The following is a 24,311-nucleotide window of genomic DNA, read 5'->3' as shown; positions in this document are numbered from 1 at the left end:
GATAGCAAAGCTATGATATACACAAGTCCTCAGAAGATTTATTGCAGGGTCAGAGATGTTGAGCCCAAACAGGAAACAGGTTGGGATGTTGATCAGAATCACTGTCTTCATACATCTGTAGGACAGCTACATGCAAGAGAGGAGGATCAAAAGTACACAGCTTACACAGGTGGAAGTTATAAAGGGGACATGTTACTATCTGCCAGTGATTGGGAATGCTTTGCAGAGTTATGTCCTCTTCCTTAGTGAATCAAGCAGAGTTCTGAGTATCCATTAGTGGGGGATGGTAGAGATTTCCTAAGAAGGCTCCAAAGCCAGTGACAATGATGGTGATGATGATGATGAGAGCTAATAGTTAAAACAAATTGATTTGCTCACTGTATACTGCTCCTTTTCAAAGTGCTTTACATATTAACCCAGTCCTCCTAGAAGGTAGGTACTGTTGATATACTAAATTGGGATGAGGAAAGTGGGGGCCCAAGGTCACACAGCTGGTAAATTATGGAGCTGGAGTACAACCCAGGCAGTTGGCTCCAAGCCTCTCCAACTCCAGCAGACTTTGCTTCTAAATGACTTTACCACCTGGGAGAACAAATGAAGTCAAGTCATTTTGGAGGATGGGGCTCCCTGTTTTGTGTTAAAGAGGAGAGACCCATTGGTTGGCAGGGTAGAGATCTGTGGGTTCTGGGCAGACCAGAAGTAATAACATTTGCAAATTTCTGATCAAGCTGAGGGAAGGCAGCCTCAGGCTGAAGGCCAAGGGTACAGTTTTTAACTTGACTGCTGTTAGAGTAGAAGAGGACTGCCAACAAAAAGGACTGTGGTGTGTGAGGGTGAGCTGTACCAGGCTTAGAAGGACAGATGAGGTGTGCTCGTTTGTGGCTTGTGGCATTACAGGAGGAATGCTGTCTTCACTGTTCCACTGGCTTCCTTGTTTCTGACAGAAGCACCCCTCAATCCAGGTATGGGGTATATAACCATGGGATTGTACCAATACTTCTTGCTTCCTTTCCCGCCACATCTAACCAGTCATCAAATTCAGCTAAATCTGTTTTAATTGTTTTTGGATCCATCTCTTTTTCTTTAGCTCCACAGCTGTCACCCTCTCTGCCCTACCTCTTTATGAGGCTTGCATAACCTTTATTCCATAAACTGATCAGCACATTTTAAGAAACAGGAATTATAGATCAATCTCTTTCCAGAAGATATATGTAAAAAATTGTTAATAATGTTATAGTCAACTATACTTCAATTTTAAAAATTCTTAAAATTAACAAATAGAACCCAGGTGTTTATAAAAAGGATAACATGGTATAACAAGGTGGGGTTTATTGCTGGTATGTGAGGTTCGTTTAACCTTTTAAAAAGCAGTTTTGTAATTCATTGCATTTTCAAAAATAAAGGGGAAAATCATATGATTATCTTGAGAAATGGAAAGAAAGCATTTGATAGAATTCAGCACTCATATATGGTAAAAACTCTTAGCAAACAAGGAAACTTCTTTGATCTGATAAAGAATAAAAAATCTGTGGCAAAGCTCATATTTCCTCTTGATATTTGGGACAATGAAAGGATGCTTACTGTCATCACTTCAGTTCAATGTAATATTGCAGTTCCTAGCCAGTGTAATAAGGCAAGAAAAAGATAGGCACAAGAATTGGAGCAAAATAAATACAACCATCGTTACTTACAGACGATATGACTGTCTATATAGGAAATCTAAAGGAATCTATATAAAAAGTATTACAATTAATAAATTTGGAAAAGTTGTTGGATACAAGGTAAATTTACCCCGAAAATCAATTTTATTTCTATATATCATCAAATAAATAGAAAATTAAATTGGAAATTGATTGTACAGTAGCATTAAAATCTATATTTAGCAATAAATTTAACAGAAAATATATAAGACCTCTACAATTTAAAGCTTTAAAAGAAATGAAAGAATATTGGAATAAGATTAGATCTAAAGGATATACCACAGCCATGGATTGGAAGACTCAGTATGTAAAACTGTCAGTTCTTCTAATTCGTGTATAAATTCAATACAATCCCAACTAGTAGTCCAGCTAGATTTTGGTGAAGATTGACAAGCTGATTCAAAAATTCTATGAAAGTATAAAGGGCAGAGGACTGACTTTGCAATGTCAAGGTCTATCATAAAACTGTAATAATTAAGATAGTATTCATGCAAAGATTCACGCAGAGTATTCATGCAAGGATAGAAAAATTGACTAATGGTGAGAAAAAGTGCAGAAACCCACAGATATATACTTGATTTATGATAAAGATGATACTAACATGGGGCAAATATGGCCTTTTTACTAAATGGTTCTGGGCCAATTGTATGTCCACGTGGGGAAAAAAATGTATCTTACCCCTATCTCATATGATACCCCAAATAAATTATGGATAGACTGCAAATTTAAATGTGAAAGGTTATATAATAAAGCTTTTAGAGGGTCACATAAGAGAATGCCTTTAAGACCTTGGTGTAAGCAAAAAAAAAAGACACTAACCATCAAAGAAAAAAGATAAATAGGGCCCCATTAAACTTAAGAACATATGTTTATTAAAAGATACCATGAAGTGAATGCAAAGGCAACCCACAGGGAAAACATATTTGCAACACTAGAATATGACAAATTACTTGTGTCCAAATTATGTAAAGAATTTCTACAAATAAAAAGCCTTTGTTTTAAAGTTTATTTATTTATTTATTTATGGCTGCATTGAGTCTTCGTTGCTGCGCGCGGGCTTTCTCTAGTTGTGGCGAGTGGGCGCTACTCTTTGTTGTGATGCTCAGACTTCTCATTGCGGTAGCTTCTCTTGTTGTGGAGCACAGGCTCTAGGCACTCGGGCTTCGGTAGTTGTGGCTCGCGGGCTCTAGAGCACAGGCTCAGAAGTTGTGGTGCATGGGTTTAGTTGGTCCACGGCACGTGGGATCTTCCTGGACCAGGGATTGAATCTGTGTCCCCTGCGTTGGCAGGTGGATTCTTAACCACTGCGCCACCAAGGAAGTCCGAGCCTTTTCTTTTTTTTTTAAAGGCAAAGTACTTACACGCTTCAAAAGGAGGATATCTGAATAGACATTAAAAGTATGATAATGTGCCCATCTTCATTAGTCATCGGGGAAAGCAAAGTAAAGCCACAATGAGACATCGTCGCACACATATTAGATGGCAAATGAAATAGACAAAAATATAAAATCTTGGCAAGGATGTGGAAGAACCAGAATGCTCATATACTATCTGTGGGAATGTAAATTCATTTATTCATTAAAAAAAATTGTTTGACAGTTTCTAATAAAGATGAATTTAAGCATATCTTATGACCCAAAACACTAAAAAAACATGTACTACAATATCTATAACAGCCCTATTCAAAATGACCCCAAACTGAAAAGTATCTGATTATCATCAACAGTAGAATGGATAACTAAATTATAGTATATTCATGTAAGAGAATGCTTTACAGCAATGAGAAAGAATGATCTTCAAGTACATATAACAATATAGATGAATCTCACAAGTGTAATATTGAACAAAAGGAGCTGGATACAGTATGATTCCTTTTAGATTGAGAAGAAAATCAGGCAAAGCTGACCTGTGCTGTTTCAAGTAGGGGAGGGAAGCAGTTCAAAGGGAGCATTAAAGGAATGCTGATTATGTCGATGCATCTGTTCTGTGAAACCTCAGTGATTCATGTACTTTTCTGTATGTATTTTATATTTTCTGTATGTATGTATATTTATATTTTTATATTTTATATTTATGCAACTGAAGGAGAGTGGGGCAAAAGAGTTACAGATTTTGGCAGAATCATGCCTACAGTGGGAAACGGTCGATTCATAAGGATTGAAGAAAAGAAGGAGCTGATGGACATTTAGGAAGTAGAGGAGGACACTGAGGTTGCAGAAAAGTTATGGTGGGAGGAGAGGAATGAGAGATTTGGGGGAATGGGGGCTTGTGGTCGGGGGGTAGAAGTTTGGATGTAAGGTTTCCGAAGTGGGCTGCTTAGGTGTGATGATGGGGTCCAGCCTGTGGGGGCCTGAAGTGAACAAAGAGGAAGGTCATTGGGGTTCAGGAGTTTTAATCCCTTTGGCAAGGGATTGAGAAGCTTGGGTAAGTGTTCCACATGGAACACTTGCATCACATAAGTCACATGTTGATAGGATTTAGAGGCCAAAGGAGGGTAATGATTCAGTTATCAAAGTCTGTATTTGTTTAGCTGCAAGGGCAAAACCCAAGTTAAACTACCTTAAGCAAAACTGAAAAGTTATTATCTTCTGTTAGTGCAAGGCCAGGGTGAAGATGCGAGTGTTAAAATTGTCATGGAGACTGCTTTCCTCTCTCTCCACCTCCGTCCATCTCTCTCCAACTCTGCTGTTCTTGGGCCGGGGTCACTCACAGGTAGCCTTCCTTCAGTTGACTTAGGGTGTCCTTGTACCTTCTCATCCGTGAAGGCACCCGGAGAAATCCCAGGGGTGGCCCAGATTGACTCCACCTGGACCATGTGTTAATCCTTGAAGTGATGGGGGGGAATCAGCCCCCCACCCCCAAACACATTGACTGAGAATGAAGGAGTGACATACAAAAACCATCCATCCACCGTAGAGTAGAGGGTGGTGCAGGAAGGAATGCAGTGAAGACATGAGGACTTCTCGCTGCAGGTGCTGGGCAGCCCTGAGAACAGCCACTGCAGAAGGAGAAGCACCTGGGAGGCCTGCCCAAGGCCAGAAGCTGTTGTGAATCATGTGTGGTAGGGGACGGGAGGAGTGGGGTAGGGGGATGCAGGCAGTAGCATCCAGCCAACTTGCCAAAGGAATTTGGCTTGTGCTGGGTTATTGCATCTCCAGCCCACACTTAAATTTCCCCATCTCACAACTGTCTCCTCTAAGTGTGCTCTTTTCATTTCAGCCAGCTGGAGTTTTTTTGCTTCATCTTCCTGTTTGTCTGTAATGCTTATCTTGCTTTTCCATCTTGCCCCTGTGTGCATTTCTCTTTTCCTGGCCTTGCCTCAGGGTTGAGGAGGAGGAGGAGGAGGAGGAGGAGGAGGAGGAGGAGGAGGAGGAGGAGGAGGAAGAGGAGCAGCCAGTCACGGAGCCCAATTCAGAGGAAGAGAAAGATGACGAAGCCCCCTGTCAGGGCAAGGACAGGTACCGAGGGCTGGACACTCCCCGGCTCCCACCAAAAGCCTGGAGTCTCCTTCCTAATGGATAGTTTGCAGCCCCCCTTCAGTAGCCTCCTCCCTTCCTCACTAGCTCCCACTGGCAAACGTTTACACAGAGCCACAGAGTGACTAGTTTTATAGAAGTAACTGAGCACGTTTTCCCTAGAGAGCTGTGCTGCCTTCCTAACCTTGCTTTATGGGAGACACACCCAGAAGCTTTTCTCCTCACTGTCCTCTCCCTCACTGAGTGCTTTGGCTCAGTCAGATTGACAGTAACTAATGGGATGTTCCTCTCTGCTCAGAAAACTTTAACCCTCTCTACACTGTAGGGAGAATAATTCCAGGTGTCCCCTTCTTCCTACTAATTTTACCAGTACAATGTTATCTATACTGTGTGAAGGACTGCCGTAGGAATAATGCATTTGATTTTTATCCAAATGGACAGGAACACTTTTCACCCCATATAGCATAGAAAAAGTTCCCAGCATTTATTTGCATACCTAGAATAACTACCATAGCTCTGCAGTCCTTTGGGGGAGTTTTCTGTCCTCCACTCACCTCTCCAAGGTGCATCCTTTCTGTCTCCGGGCAGTGTTAACACACACAGGCACCTTGCAGGTATGTGTAAGTTTTGTGGTATTTTCCCCAAATGATGTCTGTATGAAAAATAAAAATTGATCATGGGTAAGTTCATTTTCTGATATTCAAAAATATTTCTATAACTGAATGGTTCCTTCACTTGACTGATTATGCTGCAAACTGATATTGTTGCTCTTAGTTTTTCTGCAAATAAACAAAGTCAAAAGGATCTTGGATGAATTAGGGTAAAATCTTTCTCTTACCAAATTCAAAGTTAATGTGATTCTTTGCTGCTGGGGCCTCATTCTTGGGGCCACCGGTGCACATAAAAGTTCTCAGACAGGCTCCTTTGACGTGCTGAGATGCCCCCTACTCCCAGGGGTCATGGAATCCTCTCTGAACTGATTGCTTCCCCCCTTTGGAAATGTCCGGGAAGAAGCCAGCAGGATGTAGAGAGAGGAAAGGAATGACCTAGTGACAGAGAGTGAGGTACACATTCCAGAATGAGATGGGAAGAAAGGTTGGCATTAACCAAGGGCCCCTGCCCATGCCGAGTGCCACGCTTGGGGGCAGTGACTTTAGTGAGGGACGCTCTGGGAAGGGAGGTGGTTCAGTTGACAGTCCCACCTTAGGTCAAAAATGAGTCACAGCAAATTCTGTGGACCCTCAATAAATACATTGGTGTGGCTCCACACATGCTTAAATGTGCATGGTATGTCCTACCCACAAACTTTTCACCCTCAGGGACTCAAACGGTTCAGCAGTACCTACAGACCAGAGGGAAGAATCTGGCTAGAAAGAGCAGCCTCCAAAGGCGTCCCTACTGACTCGTGCTGTCTTTACATGGGATTGTTATTTACACTGGTAGATGGTGGTTTATCCTGTCCTCTGCAGTGTCTTTGACTATATGACTGATTGTGGAGGGTGTCTTCATCAGAGACTATACAGTTAGACTTTTCAGTTTTAGGAAGCAAAGGTGTGCATATTAAACACCAGCGTTTGATCTTAACCACGGTGTTCATTAACATTGATCTGGACGTTATTTCTTCCCTGAAGTCAACCTACTAGACTTAAAAGTGGTGAGAAAGATTCTGCTTACTTCTGTGGGCTTGGTGTCTTCCACTGCTTCCCCTTCCTGCTGGCTGCTTCCTTGTGTTTGCCCGCCATGTGTGCCCACCACGTGTGCCCCCTGTGTGTGTGTACCACCTTTGCCAAGCCTGCCCTGGGCACTGCAGTGTGGTCTCATGCCATCCTCCCCTTGAGCCAGGGAAACCGGTATGTCCCTGCCCTTATATACAGATGGAGCTCTGGATTTGAGGTAGGAAAAAAAAACAGCTCACATCCCGTTCCCAAGTGGGCATGGCTGGGAGTCAAGTTCTCTGGGAAAAGGACTACGGTTTTGAAAAATGCAGAGTTTAATGTAGATTCTCCTGTTACAAAGGTAGGCTTCAAAATATCTAAGTGGTCTAAATGCAGTCCCCTGAAGATGGAAAGTCTTCATAACTGTATCTGTGGCAGAATGAGGCCTGCCTGCAGGAGTCTAGACATCTAGGGCTTAGTGGTAGAGGAGGCCCTGGGGAAAGTGTGAACCGGGCAAAATGTGTCTTCACTTTGCCGGCCCCTCATTTCCAGCTCTTTGCATTTCTTGCTGGCATCTTTTCTCCTTCTCCACACTTGCTTTCCAGAAAGGATCTGAAAGCAGTAACTGTAAGTATGGGGCTTGTGGGATACCTCGTCCTCAAGTTTGGGTGTTTCAGGAGGAGGGCAGATCTCCTGTTTGATCAAGACAAAGACATGAAGTTCAAATTGTGGAAATTCTGGTGCCGACACAACCAGTGGGGAGAAACTTGGGGATTGAGGGGCAGGTGCAGAAGAGCCTTTGAGGTTACACTAAATCCCCTCATAAAGGCCCTTGTATGCTCAGAGGCCAGGTGGGTCTTACCGCCACCCCCCCCCCCAGATTGGCAAACCCAGGGCGCCAAGATTATTGGGAAAACCAGGGCTTCTGGCTTTTATGCTGCAGGTCAAGAAACACAGCTGGACCCTTAAGTGAGAGGTCCTAACAGTAGTGAGCTTTTACGTGTCTTTTTCTCTTCCTAACTTTTGCTCCCTCTCTTCCAAATCTCTTTTCCTCCCCTTCCTTCCCCCTCCTCCTCTCCTCCTCTCCTCCCTGCTGACCCAGCGTCCAGGCCAGCCCTGCCTCAGAGCAGGTCCCCACCGGAAAGGATGCTGCTCTCGAGAGTCCAGCCCTCCCCGCCACCTCCAGTGCCTCCTCACCGGGAAAGCAGCTCCCGGCCGGCAGTGCGGCGGGGTCCCCCTTGCGCAGAGGGTCCCCAGGGCCTGCCCCGCGGGCTCCCTCCACGCCCTCCCCGGCTTCTCAGCCCCTCTGCGCCGCACCCGGCCCCCCGAAGGCGTCACCAACCATAGAAAAGCTGCCCTATGTGCTTCACAGCCCCTTCCACCTCTTCTCCTATGACTTGGAGGACTCGCCCTTGTCCACCAAGGAAAAGGAAGCCGAATCCCAGCCGGAAAGCAGGTAGATCCGGCCCACGTGACGGCCTGTGCGAGGCTAACCGGGGGGGGGGCGGTGACGCAGCGCGTTAGCTGCATCCTCTGGCTTGTCTTTCGTTCGCTGCGTTTGTGGAGATTCCAGTCAGAGCAGAGAGCGGTTGTGGTGTGAACTCCCTGAGCGCTCACGAATTACCAGTATGTAGGCAAAAGGCAGAAGAAAATTCCAGCTGCTTGAATTGCGGACCTCTTGTGTTATAATGTAATTACTAAAGATGGAGTTTTGAATTTAAGGTTTATAAAATTATGCACAGTCTGTCAAAATCTACACATTTCAAGCCCATCTCTCTGGCACGGGCTCTCTTTTGATCTGCGGAAGGCAGCCAGGTGCTTTGCCAGCTTTCCAGGCAGCGTTCTGAGTGGGGTTTTCCTTCCTTTAACAGTTCCTCTGATTCTCTCCATCCGAGCACGTATTCTGCCTCCGAGCCTTACAACTTCCGGTCTTTCTCTTCCAATAGGTGGGTGTCTTTTCTTTATCTCCTCTCCCTTTTCTATAGCTTTCTGTTTTTATTCTAACGTATGTAATTTTCTTTCAGACATTGCTCATAGCTTCCCATGAGATGGCAAACAATTGCAGTTTGAATCACTTCACAGGCATTAGTGTAATTACATTATTTAAGTATGGACACCTCAATGATTCTTATGCAAACCGGAGATGAGGCAGAGGGAGGGAGGTGTGCAAATCAAACCGGCACAGGGAATTTTCAGCAGGTGCTTGTCAGCTTGCCTGTGTGCCTTCCCTTCACTGATGCCTGGATCAGGACCTCTCTGCAGAGCGGGCAATGGGGAACAGAGGGTTTGCATATTTTAAACAATCAGTTGTCCAAAGTCAATAATAAAAGTCAGTATTGACTGATGGCCACTCCCATATTAAGAGTAATAATAATAATTGCTAACATTTATTGAGCATTTATTGAGAGCCAAGCCCTGTACTTTAAAGTATCACTTAACCCTGAAGAGGTAGGTTCTATTTCTAGCCCTTATATACAGTGAGAAAACTGAGGCACAGAGAGGTTGGGTAAGTGGGTAGTGGTATCTACCAGAATGGCTTTGTATACCATCAGGAGTACGTGGCCTCCAGTTTGAACACCTCCAAACTACAAGTCCTCTACCAATCTCTTTTAGGTCTAAAATTCTCAGTTATTGTGGTCTTTCACACAGTTTTCATGAAATGCATCCAACATAGCTCTCATGTTCCCCAAGAACAGTATCCGTGTACAAGTTAGGAGCTGCACATTTGACCGGAAGAAAAATATCTTGGCAACATCATCTTTCCCAGCAGGGTGGTGTTAGCCCAGGTTGGTGATGGTCTCACAGCTTCTGACGGGGCTTTCCTGGGACCCAGGTCCCTCCCACTTGGTCCCCAGGCTTCAGTACCACTGACAGTCCTGGGGGATGAGAGCAATAGAAACATGGAAATGGACAAAACGAATATACACATAAATTGAGAAAAGCATCTGCATGCTTGTGAATGAAGATTGGCTTGGATTTCACTGAGAAAAGTTTAAAATTTTTTAACCATTGGACAGGAATTTGAATATTGTATAAATATCATTCATACCAATTAATTTTCTGCTGTTCACTCACTGTGGTTTTCAGAGGTCTGCATGGCCACAGATTTGACTGTCCAGTGGTTGACTGTAATTGAATGGGTTATAATAGAGACCAACCAGTTAGTTATTAAAAAGAATTTTTTAAAAATACAAACACTAACATACCATTGTAAAGCAATTATACTCCAATAAAGATGTTAAAACAAACAAACAAACAAACAAAACCAAAAAACCGCCGTGTAGTGTTGAGTGAATCGTAGGATCCAGTTATTTTGGCTGAAATTCAGAAGCAAAATTAGAAAGACCATGAGGTCGTTGAATTAATTGCTCAACCAGTAGAAAAACCAAAAGAGGGAAAACGACACTATGCTTGTTTTATTTCCATAACGTCATTGAAACATAATTTTAGTAAAGTAATCCTGTTAAAACATTCTCTGGGATGCCCACTTTTGGTTGGGAAGGGGATGGTTTTAGATGCTTGCGTAGAATAACAAGCTTAGTGTCCAGGCAGCTGGGTGACGCAGGGCTGAAGCTGGAGCCCAGGGCGTGTCTCTGAGGACTTGGAGGTCCTGGGCAGCGTCCTTTCCTCCCAAGTGAGGCCCACTGCCTCCTGCTTCTCTCCCTCTCTTCCCTGCTGAGCTTATGCTCCCCTCTCTGCTGCTTCCTTTCTTTTGTATATTCTCATCCTTTGCTTTTCTGTCTTCTCTGTGGCCTGTGGTTTTGGGGGCCCTCTTTTTAAATTTTTTTATTTAGGTATAATTGACATAACATTATATTGGTTTCAGGTATACAGCATAGTGATTCAGTATTTGTATAATTGGGGGCCCTCTTGAAAAAATGAAGCCAATACTCACTTGGAGAAGCAGTAAACAACCTGTTGGACAGGTAGAGTGTTGGGACTTTAAGAGATGAGAAGATGAGTGTCCAGAAACCAAGTCCCATGAAGGTGGTATGTTAACATGGGAGGATGGTGGGGTAGTATTGTGAGTCCCCATCTGCCTGCCAGAGTGCCTGGTACTTAGCACAGGCTGACACATGATACCAAATAAGCAAATTAGAAGAGCAACAGCCAACACACCAGACTTAGCAACACAGGATAGATTGGCGATAATATAAGTATTTTATTTCCCATTATAATAATGTAATTTATTAAGGAAAACTGAAATTTCACCTCCGTATTCCACTTTTAAAAGTAGATGGCCTGTTTTTTTATACTTTTTTCTACACATGGTTTTTAACCGTTAAGAATATTTTTTACAGTTGTGATCAAACTCAATGTGTAATATTATATCTTGATGTTACATGCAGTATGTGTGTGTGTGTATATTTATACACACACACACTCTCACGTACACGTACATTATAAACATTTGCCATGTTATCATTTATAAATTGGCAGTCATTTTAATGGTTGTGTAATCTTCCATTGACGAATGTTACATCATACTTTCTTAGCCATTCTCACATTGTTACCTGGTTGGGTAGTTTCTGGTTTTTTGCCATGATCTCAGTGAGGCTCCAGTGAGTATCTTCCTGTGTGATACTTTTAGTATATAAATAACCATAAAGTTATGTTAGTGCCCCAAAAGTAGACCTACTTGGTCAAGGGGTATCCACATTTTGAGGTCAAATCGCTTCCTAGAATGGTTAATTGGTAGGAGTTTATATTGGATTCACTGCATGGGAGAAGGTCTTTGTGCACTTATATCATAGTGACCCTTGGGGTCCCACACACTCCAGTACTGTGTCCTCACCAGTTTAGAAGGAGTCGGCCCTACCTTCTAGCTGAGGAGGTTGTGAGGCAAAGCTCTGATCATGATAGCTAAATACAAATAGATAGCTAAAGAACAGCTATTCTGAAAAACAGAGAAAAGTCTAGAATTTTACAAATCCTGAAACTTGTTAGAGATGACTGGGAAATGATAAAAGCTCATTTAAACCTAGTGGCTATAATTTTTGTTCTAGGGAAATATTGGATGAAGACATCAAATACATGCACCTCTAAGCAGCAGGCCAGCCTAGAAGGTCTGGGGACAGTTTCTCCTTGATCCTTGGGCATGTGATGAGATTATAGCATTTGATGGATGAAATTGATTCAGAAACACCTAAAGGAGAATTTTTAATCCGATGTTTCTTTAGCCAGTCATCTGATATTTTCTGCAGACCTTTGATGCAATTAATGCTAATTGTGCCACCACGAGAGGCAAGAAAATCTTCAGATTCAATTGAAAGTAATTTGGATTCTTGATTTATGTTAGCAACTAGTTTTAATGTACACTTAAAAAGAAAGGAAATATGAGGGTTTTATTTAAACCCTTTGTCATAAATCCCGCTGCCTAATAGTTTTCGACTTTGGGAAGTTTTTCTGATGAGAAATAAAACAAAGAAGTTACTAAGTTTCTCCAAGTTAGGGTAATCACTGACAGTGCTAGCACTTCCAGACCTGTTTTTCTTGCAAAAATTAGCATAGTTTGCCAAGTGTTATTCATTTATTGACTGGAACGCATTTTTCTGTCCCTTCTTGCCCCACAACTTACGTCTCTGCACTCTCCAGATACAGCAACTTTGGCAACAGCTCTCATCACTCCTCGAGGCCTTCGTCTGGATCCAACGTGCCCATCACCCTCACGTCACCTCTTTCACCTCCACAGGAGGCCGGGCTGGAAAGGTGGGTTTTAGAAGAAGCATGGTGACTGATGACTTCCCTGTCCTCAAGTGAAGGGAATCAGTTTGATTAAGAGGGCCCAAAGGAAAAGTGTAAATAAAAAGAATAATCTGAACTATTTCCCTGTACAGAATATAGCCCAAAGGTAAGAATCTTTTCTGTCTCTTTCACACTGTGTACTAAGTAAATATTTTATTAGAGGTGATTTTTTTTGGTAATGCTGTCTTATCTCCCTACATACTATAGATAGGTATACCAGTTTGTTCTAAAATATTTAAATGTGAATGTTTCTATTCACCTCTTAAAAACTGTTCTAGATTTTGTGTAAACCATGCCATTTGTCTTATACACATCAGTTTTCACCTTTGAATGATTCATTGTATGTAAATCAGGAGGTGGTGGGCCTGTTAAGGTGTTGTGTAATTAATCCAGGACCTACCAGAAGAGAGACAAATTGTATGGGTCCATGGGAGGCATGTAAGTTGGCAAGAGTACTAATTAGACCACCAGAAACGTACTGATTATTACTCCTAGAAGCGACTGATTGCACAGGATGTGTTTACAAGGGAAAGGTAAGACCTGTAATCTTAGAACAATTAAAAACAGGTACCCTTATATGGCAAGAGTGCTGAGTTAGAGAAGACAGGCTAGGGTTCCAGCTCACTCAGTGGGAAGTTATTTAATCCCTGAGGGTAGATGCCCCTATGCCAACCCTTACCTTAGAGGGTGGTTTTCATGAGCAGATGAAAAAGTACACATGAAAGCCTTGTGTGAACCCCACCATGTGGGTCCAGTGGGAAGTGACAATGTATGATGATGAGATATAACTTCTAGCAGCTCGTGATTGATCAGATATTGAGACATGAGCAATTCACAGAAGTCATTTGCCTCACATCCTGAATTTAAAACAAATTCTATCTGTATTCCAAATTCAAATCATCTCCTGTGCATTCTGAAGTGTGTTTTGCTGCACGCTGCTGGTGATGGGGGTTTGGTTGGGATACAGAGCCCCAGGAGGAAGGGCTGTCCAATGGGGTTTACCTGGCCACACATCACCTGTAATTTCTAAGATGGTGCATAAACCCCATGGTGTCAAAATCCCAGGTTCCACAGTCCAGTGTGGTCCCGCGCTGGGCATAGTTGGGTTCAGTTTGGTCTTGGTAATAAGGTAACAAGTTGATTACCCTGAAGACACTCTGCCCTTTACCCTAAGGCACCTCTTCTGGGGATCAGCTGAGGTTGCCTGTGCTCCCAGAGAGGTCACCAGTAAAGATAACCCTTGTCCTATTAGATGTGAGATTTGGGGCTGAAGTGAGGAATATGAGAGTCTGACTGATATGACATCACATGCTTCGCACATGCTTGGCTGCCAGCTCCTCGGGAGCATAGTACCTGGGGCTGGGCTGTGGCAGAGTTGAAGTATCCAGGTGAATTATCCATTCATTGGTTGGAAAACAGTTTGGAGGTCCCTGAAGTTGAGAAGTTATAAGGATAGAAGGTCTGCAGGTTTCCCAAGCCCTGGCCTATGGGGGACATTGTTCCCAGGTCCTAACAGGGAAGCCCCAGGCTCAGCCTACTGGAAACCCAGGTCCAGTTTGGGCTGTTCCAGGAGTGCAGGCCCCTGAAGGACTCCTGTCTGTGTCTCCTTCCCTGCTGGGGCTGGCTGAGTGTTCCCTGGGGTTGCTGGGGGATTAAACAGAGGGAGGAAGGGGCTGGTTTGCAGAGCGGATTGCGTGCCCTGTGGGGAGGCTGGTCTTCATCCTAAGGTCCTGGGGCTTTAGGGTTTTGAAGCAACTGGTGATGCTCTCTAATTTGTCAACAGTGCAGGAGGAGCCAGCGGGGCGAGGCTGCAGAGACAGGGACCGCCAGAAGCTGCCTCTGAGTCTGAGAGAGGTGCCCATGACCAAGAAGGGCAGAGGCCTTGGGGCTTGAGAGGATCAGCGGGTTGGCTGCTGCCGGGAGGGTGGGAGCAGGGGAAGCAAAGTGAGGGTTCAGGCTTGTGGGAGCCTGTGGGTGTTAGAAACAAGGAACTGAGGTAGAAGATACTGGAAGAGAAGCAAATCGAGGATGGAGATGTTCATCTTGGGGCATGCAAGGCCTGAGAGGTCTGTCTGACACCCAGGGAGATGCTCCAGGAGCTGGGGAGGTGAGAACTCCGTGGTCCTTGGCTTGAAGAAGGCACTGGGTTAAAATCCCTTAGAGGGAGCCTGCACGCTGAGACCCAGTCACTGGGGACAGCAGGGGCCTGTCCTGTTCTCTCTTACTGTGCACTTCCACCATAGGAAATTCATTACATCCACTGTATCCACTAGCAAGGAAAGCTTCAAAGAGTTTCCTACTTCCTTTCCATTTGCATGATTTTTTCAACTATCACCATCTGTGACTTTGAAAAACCATGTGATGGATCATTTGAAACATCAGATGTGCCATTTCATTAAGACCAGGAAGCCACCAGGCCGGGCTGCATCACCACTTCTTACTCTCACCTTGCTAGCTTATATTTTGTGACTATTAAAAAAAAAAAAATCAGAGCGGCCCCCACTCCAAATCATATTTGTATACTACCACCCAAGCATATTATGTCAGTTGTATTTATGATAGTGTATATTTTCATACAGTTTATTTATTTTCTTTTTCCTATTTAATAACTGGATTCTTTGTATGTCACCCATAATGTATTTTTACATTTACAAATATTTTCTGCCTTATTAAGATACATGATTGTTTTTACTGAGGTATATACTTCAGTAGAGTTTGTAAGATATATCATTGAGGTGTTTTATAATACCCATAATTATTGAAACCAAAAAGAAAACTCTTAGGAAAAACATTGAGCTATTATGAACAATTGCAAATTTGCAACGAGAGCCCACGTGTTCTGTCAGAACACTCCCGACTAATAAACAGCATGACAGGGCCCCATGCAGTACCGGGCAGTTCTAGAAATCCTTCCCTTGATTTGGAAGCAAGTCTTACTTCTCTGAAGTCCTAGGAACATCAGGCCAACTAAAACACCCCTTCAGGCAGGTCAGCCCAATTTGGGACTACAGCTGGGCATCATTGTGAGTTTGGAGTTTTCCATCTTTTTCCCAAGCATATTAGTGTGTTGGATGTTAATAAAACTCGGAATGATAAATTGACCTAGAAAGGAAGAACTGAAGAAACAATACATAAATTAAATCAAGGCAGGGGTATTAAAATGAATCCATCTCCACATCTCCTATTACAGCTTCGTTTATAGGGCTCTTTTCGAAACAGAGAGTGTAGCATTGATTTTCATGAAATTGCAACTTGAGTCGTGCCCAAACGAAACAAAATAAGAAAGCCGGAACTATTTGCAAAAGCCCTCAAGGATACAAGATGCAACTGTCTAATGAAAGCAGACTTTTAAAATGCTTCAATTTTGAAAATGTGCTTTTTGAGTGGAAATGTTCTAAATATTTTCTTTTTAAAAGAAAACAAAATTGCAAGACTATTTGAACCATTCACGTTCAAATATTCAAATGAAACAAACGAGCAAACAATAATCACAGCACAGTCACTGTGGCTCTGGTCAGAGCTCATCCTCTCTCCGTCCCTGCGGCGCCATCCCCATCTGGTGGCCTTTTCAGAAGTGGCAGCTGGAGGCTTGTCTGGTGTTGTGACAGCAGTTACGGAGGGAGTTTGGGGGAATGGTAAGTCTAGTGCCGGGGGTTGAAGGTGCTTTGAGGCGGGTCAGTCTTTGTGCTGGGGCCAGGAAGAAAGTGCTCTGGGAATGAGGCACCCCCTGCGCTGTGAGCTGGGGTGGGGGGGATGAGCAGGTGAAGATGCTGAGAGGTCAGCGGGTACACCTTGGAGATTTTAGGAGGCCAGGGAGGACTTCCCTGTAGACCTGTCAGTATGTGCCATAAGCGTTGACTCTGCTCTCTTTCCGCCTTACGATAGTGCTGTTGTCTACTGTAAATGGCAATTACCTGCCTGTTTTACAGACTAATGTCAGGAGTCCTTAGAAGTTTGGGAATTGTCTGCCTTGTATAGTCGTCCCAGCAGAGTTTTTCTTACTTCCTGGAAGACTATAAGCCCAGATACTAGTAGTGACACTTCCTTTGGGAATAAATGGGTAATAAGGGATGAATAAAGGAAGCAACTTTAAATTCTGTTGTATTACTGTGTATATGGGCTTAGCATGTATTGTATACACAGTGTAACATTTGAAAGGTGTGAAGGGGTGCACAGTGCAAGTGAAGCTTCCTCCTACCCAGAAGCAACCACTCCTAGCAATTTCTTATGTGTACTTCCAGAGATATTTTACATTAATATCAGCATATATGTGTTTAATATAGCTTTACACAAATAGTAACACACTACACAAACTACTCTGCATCTGGCTTTTTCACTTAAAAATATATCTAGGTTCTTTTTCCATAGCAATACTTGTAGCTTTTGCATTCTTTTTAATACTTTGTTCTCTGGGTGCTTCTTCGTATACCTAGTCCTGTAATGATGGGCCCTAATCTTTTGCTATTACAAATGATACTGCAGTGTAATCTTTGTCCATGTGTGTTTTTATCCATGTGTCTTTTTGTCCGTGTGTCATTTTGCACATGTGTGATTATCTCTAGGCTAAAAGCCCAGAAATAGATTTAGTGAGTCAAGTTTTTGTATTTCTAAAATTTTGATTGATTTTTGCCAGGTTGCTCTTCGTGAAGATTGTACCAGTTTTGGTTCTCAACCACAGGTGTGTGAGAGAGCTTGCTTTCCCACACCTCTGCCAAAGAGGTGTCATTCAACTATTCAACCATTTTGCCCCAGTAGTGAAGAGTTGTGTGTCATTAACATTTAAATTTGTATTTCTTATTATGAATGTGGTTGAGCATGATTTCATATGTCCAGGTACCTTTCCTTTTCTGTGAATTTTTGGTTCATGATCACTGTGTTCTTTTTCTTATTGAGGTATACAGGTTCTTTCTAAACTGCAATAGGTGAAGCAGTTATTTTCCTAAGTCGTTGGTCTTTTTACATTTATGGTGTTTTTACCATGAAGAACGGTTTAAATTTTGGAGTCAAGTTTATTAATCTTTTCTATCTTCTGGGTTTAGTGTTCCTCACGAGGACAGCCTTTTCCCCCATGGTTTCTTCTATTATTTCTATAGCTACAGTTTTCACATGGAAATATTTTATCTATCTGGAAGTTATTTTGGCATATGGTATGAGGCAGAGATCCAAGTTACATTTTTTCACTTGTTTGAGTACCATCTAGTGAGCAATCCATCATTTCCCTATCGATTTGTCATATACCAACAGGAATATGGGCTCGTTTATGTGTCTGTGCAAGCTGTTCCCATAAGAGCATTTCCCATCTCCTCTGGTGCCCACCTTCTCGGATGGATCAACTGTTTGAGGCCGTTAGGAGCCCCCCCTTCCTCCCAGTTTTTGGAATATGACTGTATCATGTGCTACCTTGAAATAGTCCGTTATTTTTGTCATATGCTGTTGTGGGGTTTTGTATGGTGGTTGACTGTGCTGGAATAAAGAGAACGGGAACATCTGGGGAAGCTGGGACCAAGCAGCTAGGATGAGGAGAGTGGAAGCCTGCTGTACTGAGCTCAAGCCCCCCTCACTTCCTGTGACCCCCTAGGACACCTGTCCCTAACACTGATATGGTAACTCCTCCCTCTGAATGAAGGTCTCCGTTTCCATGCATTTCCTGCCTGTTTTCAGTTACTTTCACTCTTGTAGTGCTTAGCTACTTGCAGGCCCAGTGACCATTGCCCTGAGTATAATTTGCTGCTACCTGTGTCTCCCTCATCCTGATTTCCTCTTCCACATGGACTGCTCTGTATGGATGTCTGGGTGCTTGTGTCTTTCTGTTCTAGTCTGCTTTGGCCTTTATTATTTCTGGCCTTTGATAGTGTCTACGTATGCCTTGAGGTTCTACTTGTCTGGTTTTCAAATCACTGCTTTTTCCAAGTATATGATCCATGTATTTTTCTGGATCCCAAGCACTTGCTGGCTGTGTTCCATCTCTTGATCTACACAGTACTTTTTCAAACATTGTGTCAGTAGAGTTGAGAGCTCCATTGTCCAATGGGCTCTAGTTAAATTTTTATTTTTAATTTATTTTTTTGAATTTTTGAATTTTATTTATTTTTTTATACAGCAGGTTCTTATTAGATTGGGATTGACATATATACACTAATATGTATAAAATGGATAACGAATTTATTTTTAATTTAAATTGCTCAAAGTAGATTTTAAAAAAATATCAGAGAAAATCCTGATTAGCATGTAAAATGGGATAAAAGGCATTGCCTTTCTTTGTGATCACAGTTAATGGCATAGAGCCCACAACGGCCAACAGAAGGAAAAAGATACCAACAGGGACAGATTCCCTACTGTTCAAACCAAGAAGCTGTGTAGCTGTATGCTCCTGGTGCTGTGCACCAAGTAAATTTCCTGCTCACCTGCTGCTAGTTTCTGATAGCAATCTTGTTACAAACAATGAGTTCCTGGAAGGCACAGTGTGGTCCTGATTAATCCATTGTGTTACATCCAAAGTGCACAAGAGGAGTCGCACTGGTCCACTGACGGAGTGAGTTTACAGTAGGGTCTGGCTCCCTGATGGCAACTTCATACAGTGACTGTGGGCATTAGGGGACCTGGGCTCTGCGGTAGCCCACGTGGGTTTTAGATCCGACTTCTTCTCACCGTTCCTACTACCACAGATTTAGTCCGAGATCTGTGTCATGCCTGGACTATGTAGTGCAGTGATGTATGTCTTCCATCCTTTCTGAAATATGGATCTGACATTTCCTGCTTAGAAACCTTGAGTGCCCCCCACGACGTAACCTGATGAACATCCTCTCAAGGATCTCTCGCGTTTGGGTCCTGCATGCCCCTTGCAGCTTCATCAGCCATCAGTGTCCCCATCCTCACTGTACTGCAACCTCACAGAAGTGCTACCAGGCTCTCCTGAGGCCCCTTCCTTCCATATTTGCTCTGTCCTCTGACCAGCCTCCTCCTCTCTTCATTCAGTCAATTCCTTCTCATCCTCCAAGATCCAAGTAGGTGACATCTGTCTGTAAAACTCCTCTGACTTCCTCAGGCAGAATGAATTGTGACATTCTTATGGGTTCATATACCTCAATTTAAGCTCTTCGGCCCTTTGAATCATTATGTGTTTATCCTTCTGTTTCTAAAATAAGGGTCACAAACGTACAATGGTCTGAGATAGTGAACCTGGGTTCCACAAAGCCATGGGATAAAGATGGTTCACAGTTCTGGACTGCCCATTTTTTTTTAAAGATTCAGGAATCCTTAAGACAAGCAGGACTGGAGAATCCACATACATGTAAATTGTAAAGATAAAAGTGTTTGCTTTTGCAGGGAAGCACTTTCTGCTCGTCCTATGTTCCTTTTTGTCAGCCTTTTGGCTGCTTCGTTATGGGGCGTTTCCTCTCTACATCTCTCCAGCATGAGATTCCCTATTCCTCACTGCCCTGCCCACTACCTCTTTGTCAAATAACCAGGTGAACAAATATATGAGAAGTTTTAACCTCTTCTAATCCTGTTTCCTTCCTTTGGAAAGTGGGGTTAGAATAGATTTTTTAATTTTTAATTTTATTTTTTTGGCTGCGCTGTGCAGCTTGCAAGATCTTAGTTTCCCGGTCAGGGATCAAACCTGGGCCCCTGGCAGTGAAAGCTCCAGGCCCTAACCACTGGACAGCCAGGGAATTCCCAGGAATAGATTTTTTTAAATTAGACAATTCTCTCACCCTTGTTTACTTAAAGGGTATCTATAGCAACCTTAAGAGGTATATATTGTAATTCTGTTTGGAAGTGAGAACATTGTGTGTGTGTAAGAGAGGTAGGTGAGCTCTGTAACAAGGAAGTGCAAATATCACTCATCAAAATAATGCAGATAGAACAGCTGCACCATAGAGCTGGAGACACTTAAGTTGTTCCGTGCTATAAACTGAGCCCTGCTCCATCATCCCTGCTTGTGCATCTCTCCCAGTGGGACAGCCCCCAACGGCCAGGTTTCCAGTTGTCGTTGGCTACAGTGGTTTTGCACTGGCATTGTAAGAAGATCACAGAGAGAGAATGGGTAGGAAGGATGGGGAAGATTTCTCCTTCAGAAAATGTTTCTGGGTCCCTGGTCCCATTTCCCTGCTCCTTCCCACAAAGCCAGGCCACGAGTGAGTAAGCTTTACTATTATAGTGGAAGAGACTGGGTTTCTGGGTTGATTTTGGAAAGTGTGTGTGTACACACACATATATAGATAGAAATATAGATAGATATCTAGATAGATAGAGATAGAAAACACACCCCTTCCTACCCTTTTTCACTCTCTAGTCTTTGTACAATGCTAGCGCAAACCCATGGTAGCCAGTGACAAATGGAAACCTGACTGTTAGGTGCTGTGAACGTGCGTGCGCGCATGCACACACGCATGCACACACGCACATTACATACTCATCCATTTCATTCAGTGAGTATTTATCAGGTGCTCACAGTGTGCCATGAGTGCTGGCCTGGGAATCCAACATTGATTGACTCAGACCCTGTCCCTGACTTCATCGAGCTTACACTCTCGTGGCAGAAACAGAAGGTAAGCAAAGCATCAGCAAATAGTATTGTGAAGCAAACGAACCGTCATAGAAGAACTGGAGAAAGAGAGGCCATCATTGTGGGGAGCCTAGTACCAGTCCTCCATCCTCATGACTGATACCTCCAGTAAGAGGTCTGGGAAAGTGAGTCACCAATATAAGGCAAATTGCACTTTGTCCCTAGGTTTGCCTGGTGGGAGGGCGGGGGTGGGGAAGGGAGGTAAAGAGGGAGATAAGAAAATAGAGTGATTCCACATCTTTCTTCAAATCATGATCCTGAAGATCTGGAAGAGTTGGGAGATTGTGTTTGGAAGACATTTGGTGTTCAGAGGAGAGGCGGGCATGCAGGGGAGGGGTAAGTTGGCCTGGAGTGGAGAGGAAGGGGGACGACTGGAAAGACGGGCTTCAGTTCAAGACAGCAAGGCCCGGAAACTGCAGGACATAGAAGGGGCTGGTGGCAATCAGTGCTTATGGAAGCTGCCAGGAGAATGGGTCAATTATAAAGGCTAATTGAGGTAGACCTGTGACAGGAGAGGACTGACCTCCTTCTGGCTGGAGGACTCACTTGGTCTTAGACAGTAGGGTGGGAAGTAAGAGGGAACCGGCAAGAATTGCGGTATGCTTGGGCTCAGGGCCTGCAGAAGGGGCAGGTAGACAGGCTGAACGCATGATACCAGCCAGGCCTGGAGGATGGCTTCATGCTTTATGCATGAGCCAGCACAGTCCATGAGATAGCCCATGGGACCAGTCTTTACTGCAGCTGCGGGAGCCCTGCTGTTTCCTCCTGTGGCCGGGAAGCTCAGACCTGCACCAAAGTGGTGTGTGACAGGCTGGAGAAGGAGAGCAGAAGGAACCTTTAAATCCACATCCCCATCTTTGATGACAGCTGTCTCCAGGATTGTAGCAGTGACGATGAAGAAAAGTTGTCAGTTTCTTGAGGCTGCCTCTGGGGCTTGCTCATTTCATCCTGAAAGCTGGGATGTGACCCTGAAGGTGTGAAAAAGGTACTGCCATTTTCTTATTTCAAGGCAAGCAAAATGCCTTTTATAACCGGGCACAACCCAGAGTTACCTCTTGTCCTGTGATCATTAGATTGGGTCACCCCAGTTTCATAGGTTGTAAAGACAGCCATTCTGCATCATTGAATTACCATTTTATTATTGACCTCTAAGTCTTCATATTAAATTACCTACTTGTGAATTAAGTGATACTTTCAAATATCAATTTGTGAACTTAGTTTGGGTTTTGTTAATATTTAACCAGAGATTATAATTTTTTTAAATAAGAAATGTTGAAGATTTGCTCCTTTCACAAATAAGATTTTACTTAACTCAAACTTACCAATGGAACATTTATTTTTAAACAGGTTTTGCGGTATAATTGACATACAAAAAACTGCACCTAAGTTTTGACATATGTTTTGCCCGTGAAACTATTACCACAATTGAGATAATGCACAAGTTCATTACTCTTAAGCATTTTTTATGCCCTTTTGTGACTATGGCAGCCCCTCCCTATCCCCAAGCAGCCATGAGTCTGCCTTCTGTCATTATCGATTGGTTTGCATTTATAAGAATTTCATGTAAATGTAATCGTGCAGTAAGTACTCTTAGAGAGGGGTTGACTTCTTTCAATTAGTGTAATTGTTTTGAGACTCTTCTATTTTGTTGCATGTTGCAATAGTAAATACCTTTTTATTACTGAGTAGTACTCAGTTATATGAATACACTACAATTTATCTGTTTACCTGTTGACGGACATTTGGGTTGCTTCCAGTTTTGGCTATGAATAGTTGTGTACAAGTCTTTGTATGGAAATTTGCTTTCATTTCTTTTGGATAACTACCTAGAAATGAAATGGCTCAGTCATATGGTAGGTGCATATTTAGCTTTGTAAGTAATTGTTAAGCTATCTTCCAAAATGTTTGCGTACCAGAATAATGTGGGCCTCATAAAATAGATTAAATATCTTTCTTTCCTCTTCAACTTTCTAGAAGAGTTTGCATAGCATTAGTGTTATTTATTCCTTAAATATTTCTTAGAATTCACCAGGGAAGCTCTCTGGGAGTAGAGTTTTCTTCATAGGAAAGTTTTAAACTACAAATTCAATATCTTTAATAGATGTTTATCTGATATCAATCCACATCAGGTCATCTATTTCTTCTTGAGTGACTGTTAGGAGTTTTTGTCTTTCAAGGAATTTTTCCATTTCATCTAAGTTGTCAAATTTATTGGCATAAAATTGTTCAAAATATTCCCTTATTATTCTTTTAATATCTCTTTCAATCCTAAAGTTCATAATTTTTGTCTTCTCTCTTTTTTCCCTGATCATTCTGGCTAGAGGTTTATCAATTTTATTGATTTTAAAGAATCAGTTTTTGGTTTCACTTAATTGTCTAATATTTTTGTTTTATGTTTCATTGATTTCTACTCTCTATATATCCTTTTTTTCTGCTTACTTTGGGTTAAATTTGCTCTTATTTTTCTAAGTTGGAAGATGATGCCATTGATTTGAGACTTATTGCCTTTTCTAATATAGGTATTTAGTGTTATAAATTTTCCTCTACATATTGCTTTAGCTGCATCCCACAATTTTTTTTTTTTTTTTTTTTTTTTTTGCGGTACACGGGCCTCTCACTGTTGTGGCCTCTCCCGTTGCTGAGCACAGGCTCCGGATGTGCAGGCTCAGTGGCCATGGCTCACGGGCCCAGCCACTCCACGGCATGTGGGGTCCTCCCAGACCGGGGCACGAACCCATGTCCCCCGCATCAGCAGGCAGACTCCCAACCACTGCGCCACCAGGGAAGCCCATCCCACAAATTTTTAACATGTTGTGTTCTTATTTTCACTTAGTTCAAAATGCTTTTTAATTTCCCTTTTGATTTCTCCTTTATCCATGGGTTATTTCAAAGTATTTATTTAGCTTATAAATATATGTGGATTTTTCAGATCTTTCTGTTATGGATTTCTAATTTAATAAAACTGGGGACAGAGAACATATTTTGTATGGCTTGAATCCTTTTAAATTTGTGGAGCTTTATTTTACAGCCCAGAATATGGTTTATTGTGGCAAATGTTCTGTGTGCATTTGAAAAGAATATGTATCCTGATATTATTGGGTAGAACATTTTATATGTCTTGTATTTAAATTGGGTGGAATTAGTTGTATATTTAAAGTGGGTGTTG

The 24,311-nt window shown here is 42.7% G+C and overlaps 1 protein-coding gene across 7 annotated transcripts in view; it reads left to right on the top strand.

Annotated features, from left to right (window-relative positions):
* The window catches only part of FHOD3 (formin homology 2 domain containing 3), a 507,955-nt gene that overhangs the window by 357,128 nt on the left and 126,516 nt on the right, over positions 1–24,311 (top strand). For 4 of the 7 annotated variants that reach the window (XM_059041316.2, XM_067016011.1, XM_067016010.1 and 1 more), the window contains exons 11-13: positions 7,934–8,287; positions 8,703–8,777; positions 12,427–12,540. In XM_059041316.2, the coding sequence (XP_058897299.1) occupies positions 7,934–8,287; positions 8,703–8,777; positions 12,427–12,540 (543 nt within the window). The remainder of the gene's footprint in view (positions 1–7,933; positions 8,288–8,702; positions 8,778–12,426; positions 12,541–24,311) is intronic. The other 3 variants (XM_067016012.1, XM_067016009.1, XM_059041320.2) reach the window with 1 other exon arrangement.

This window comes from Kogia breviceps, chromosome 15 (genome assembly GCF_026419965.1).
Source record: "Kogia breviceps isolate mKogBre1 chromosome 15, mKogBre1 haplotype 1, whole genome shotgun sequence".
In the NCBI taxonomy this organism is placed as follows: Eukaryota; Metazoa; Chordata; class Mammalia; order Artiodactyla; family Physeteridae; genus Kogia; species Kogia breviceps.
This window is presented reverse-complemented; position numbering and strand designations above follow the sequence as displayed.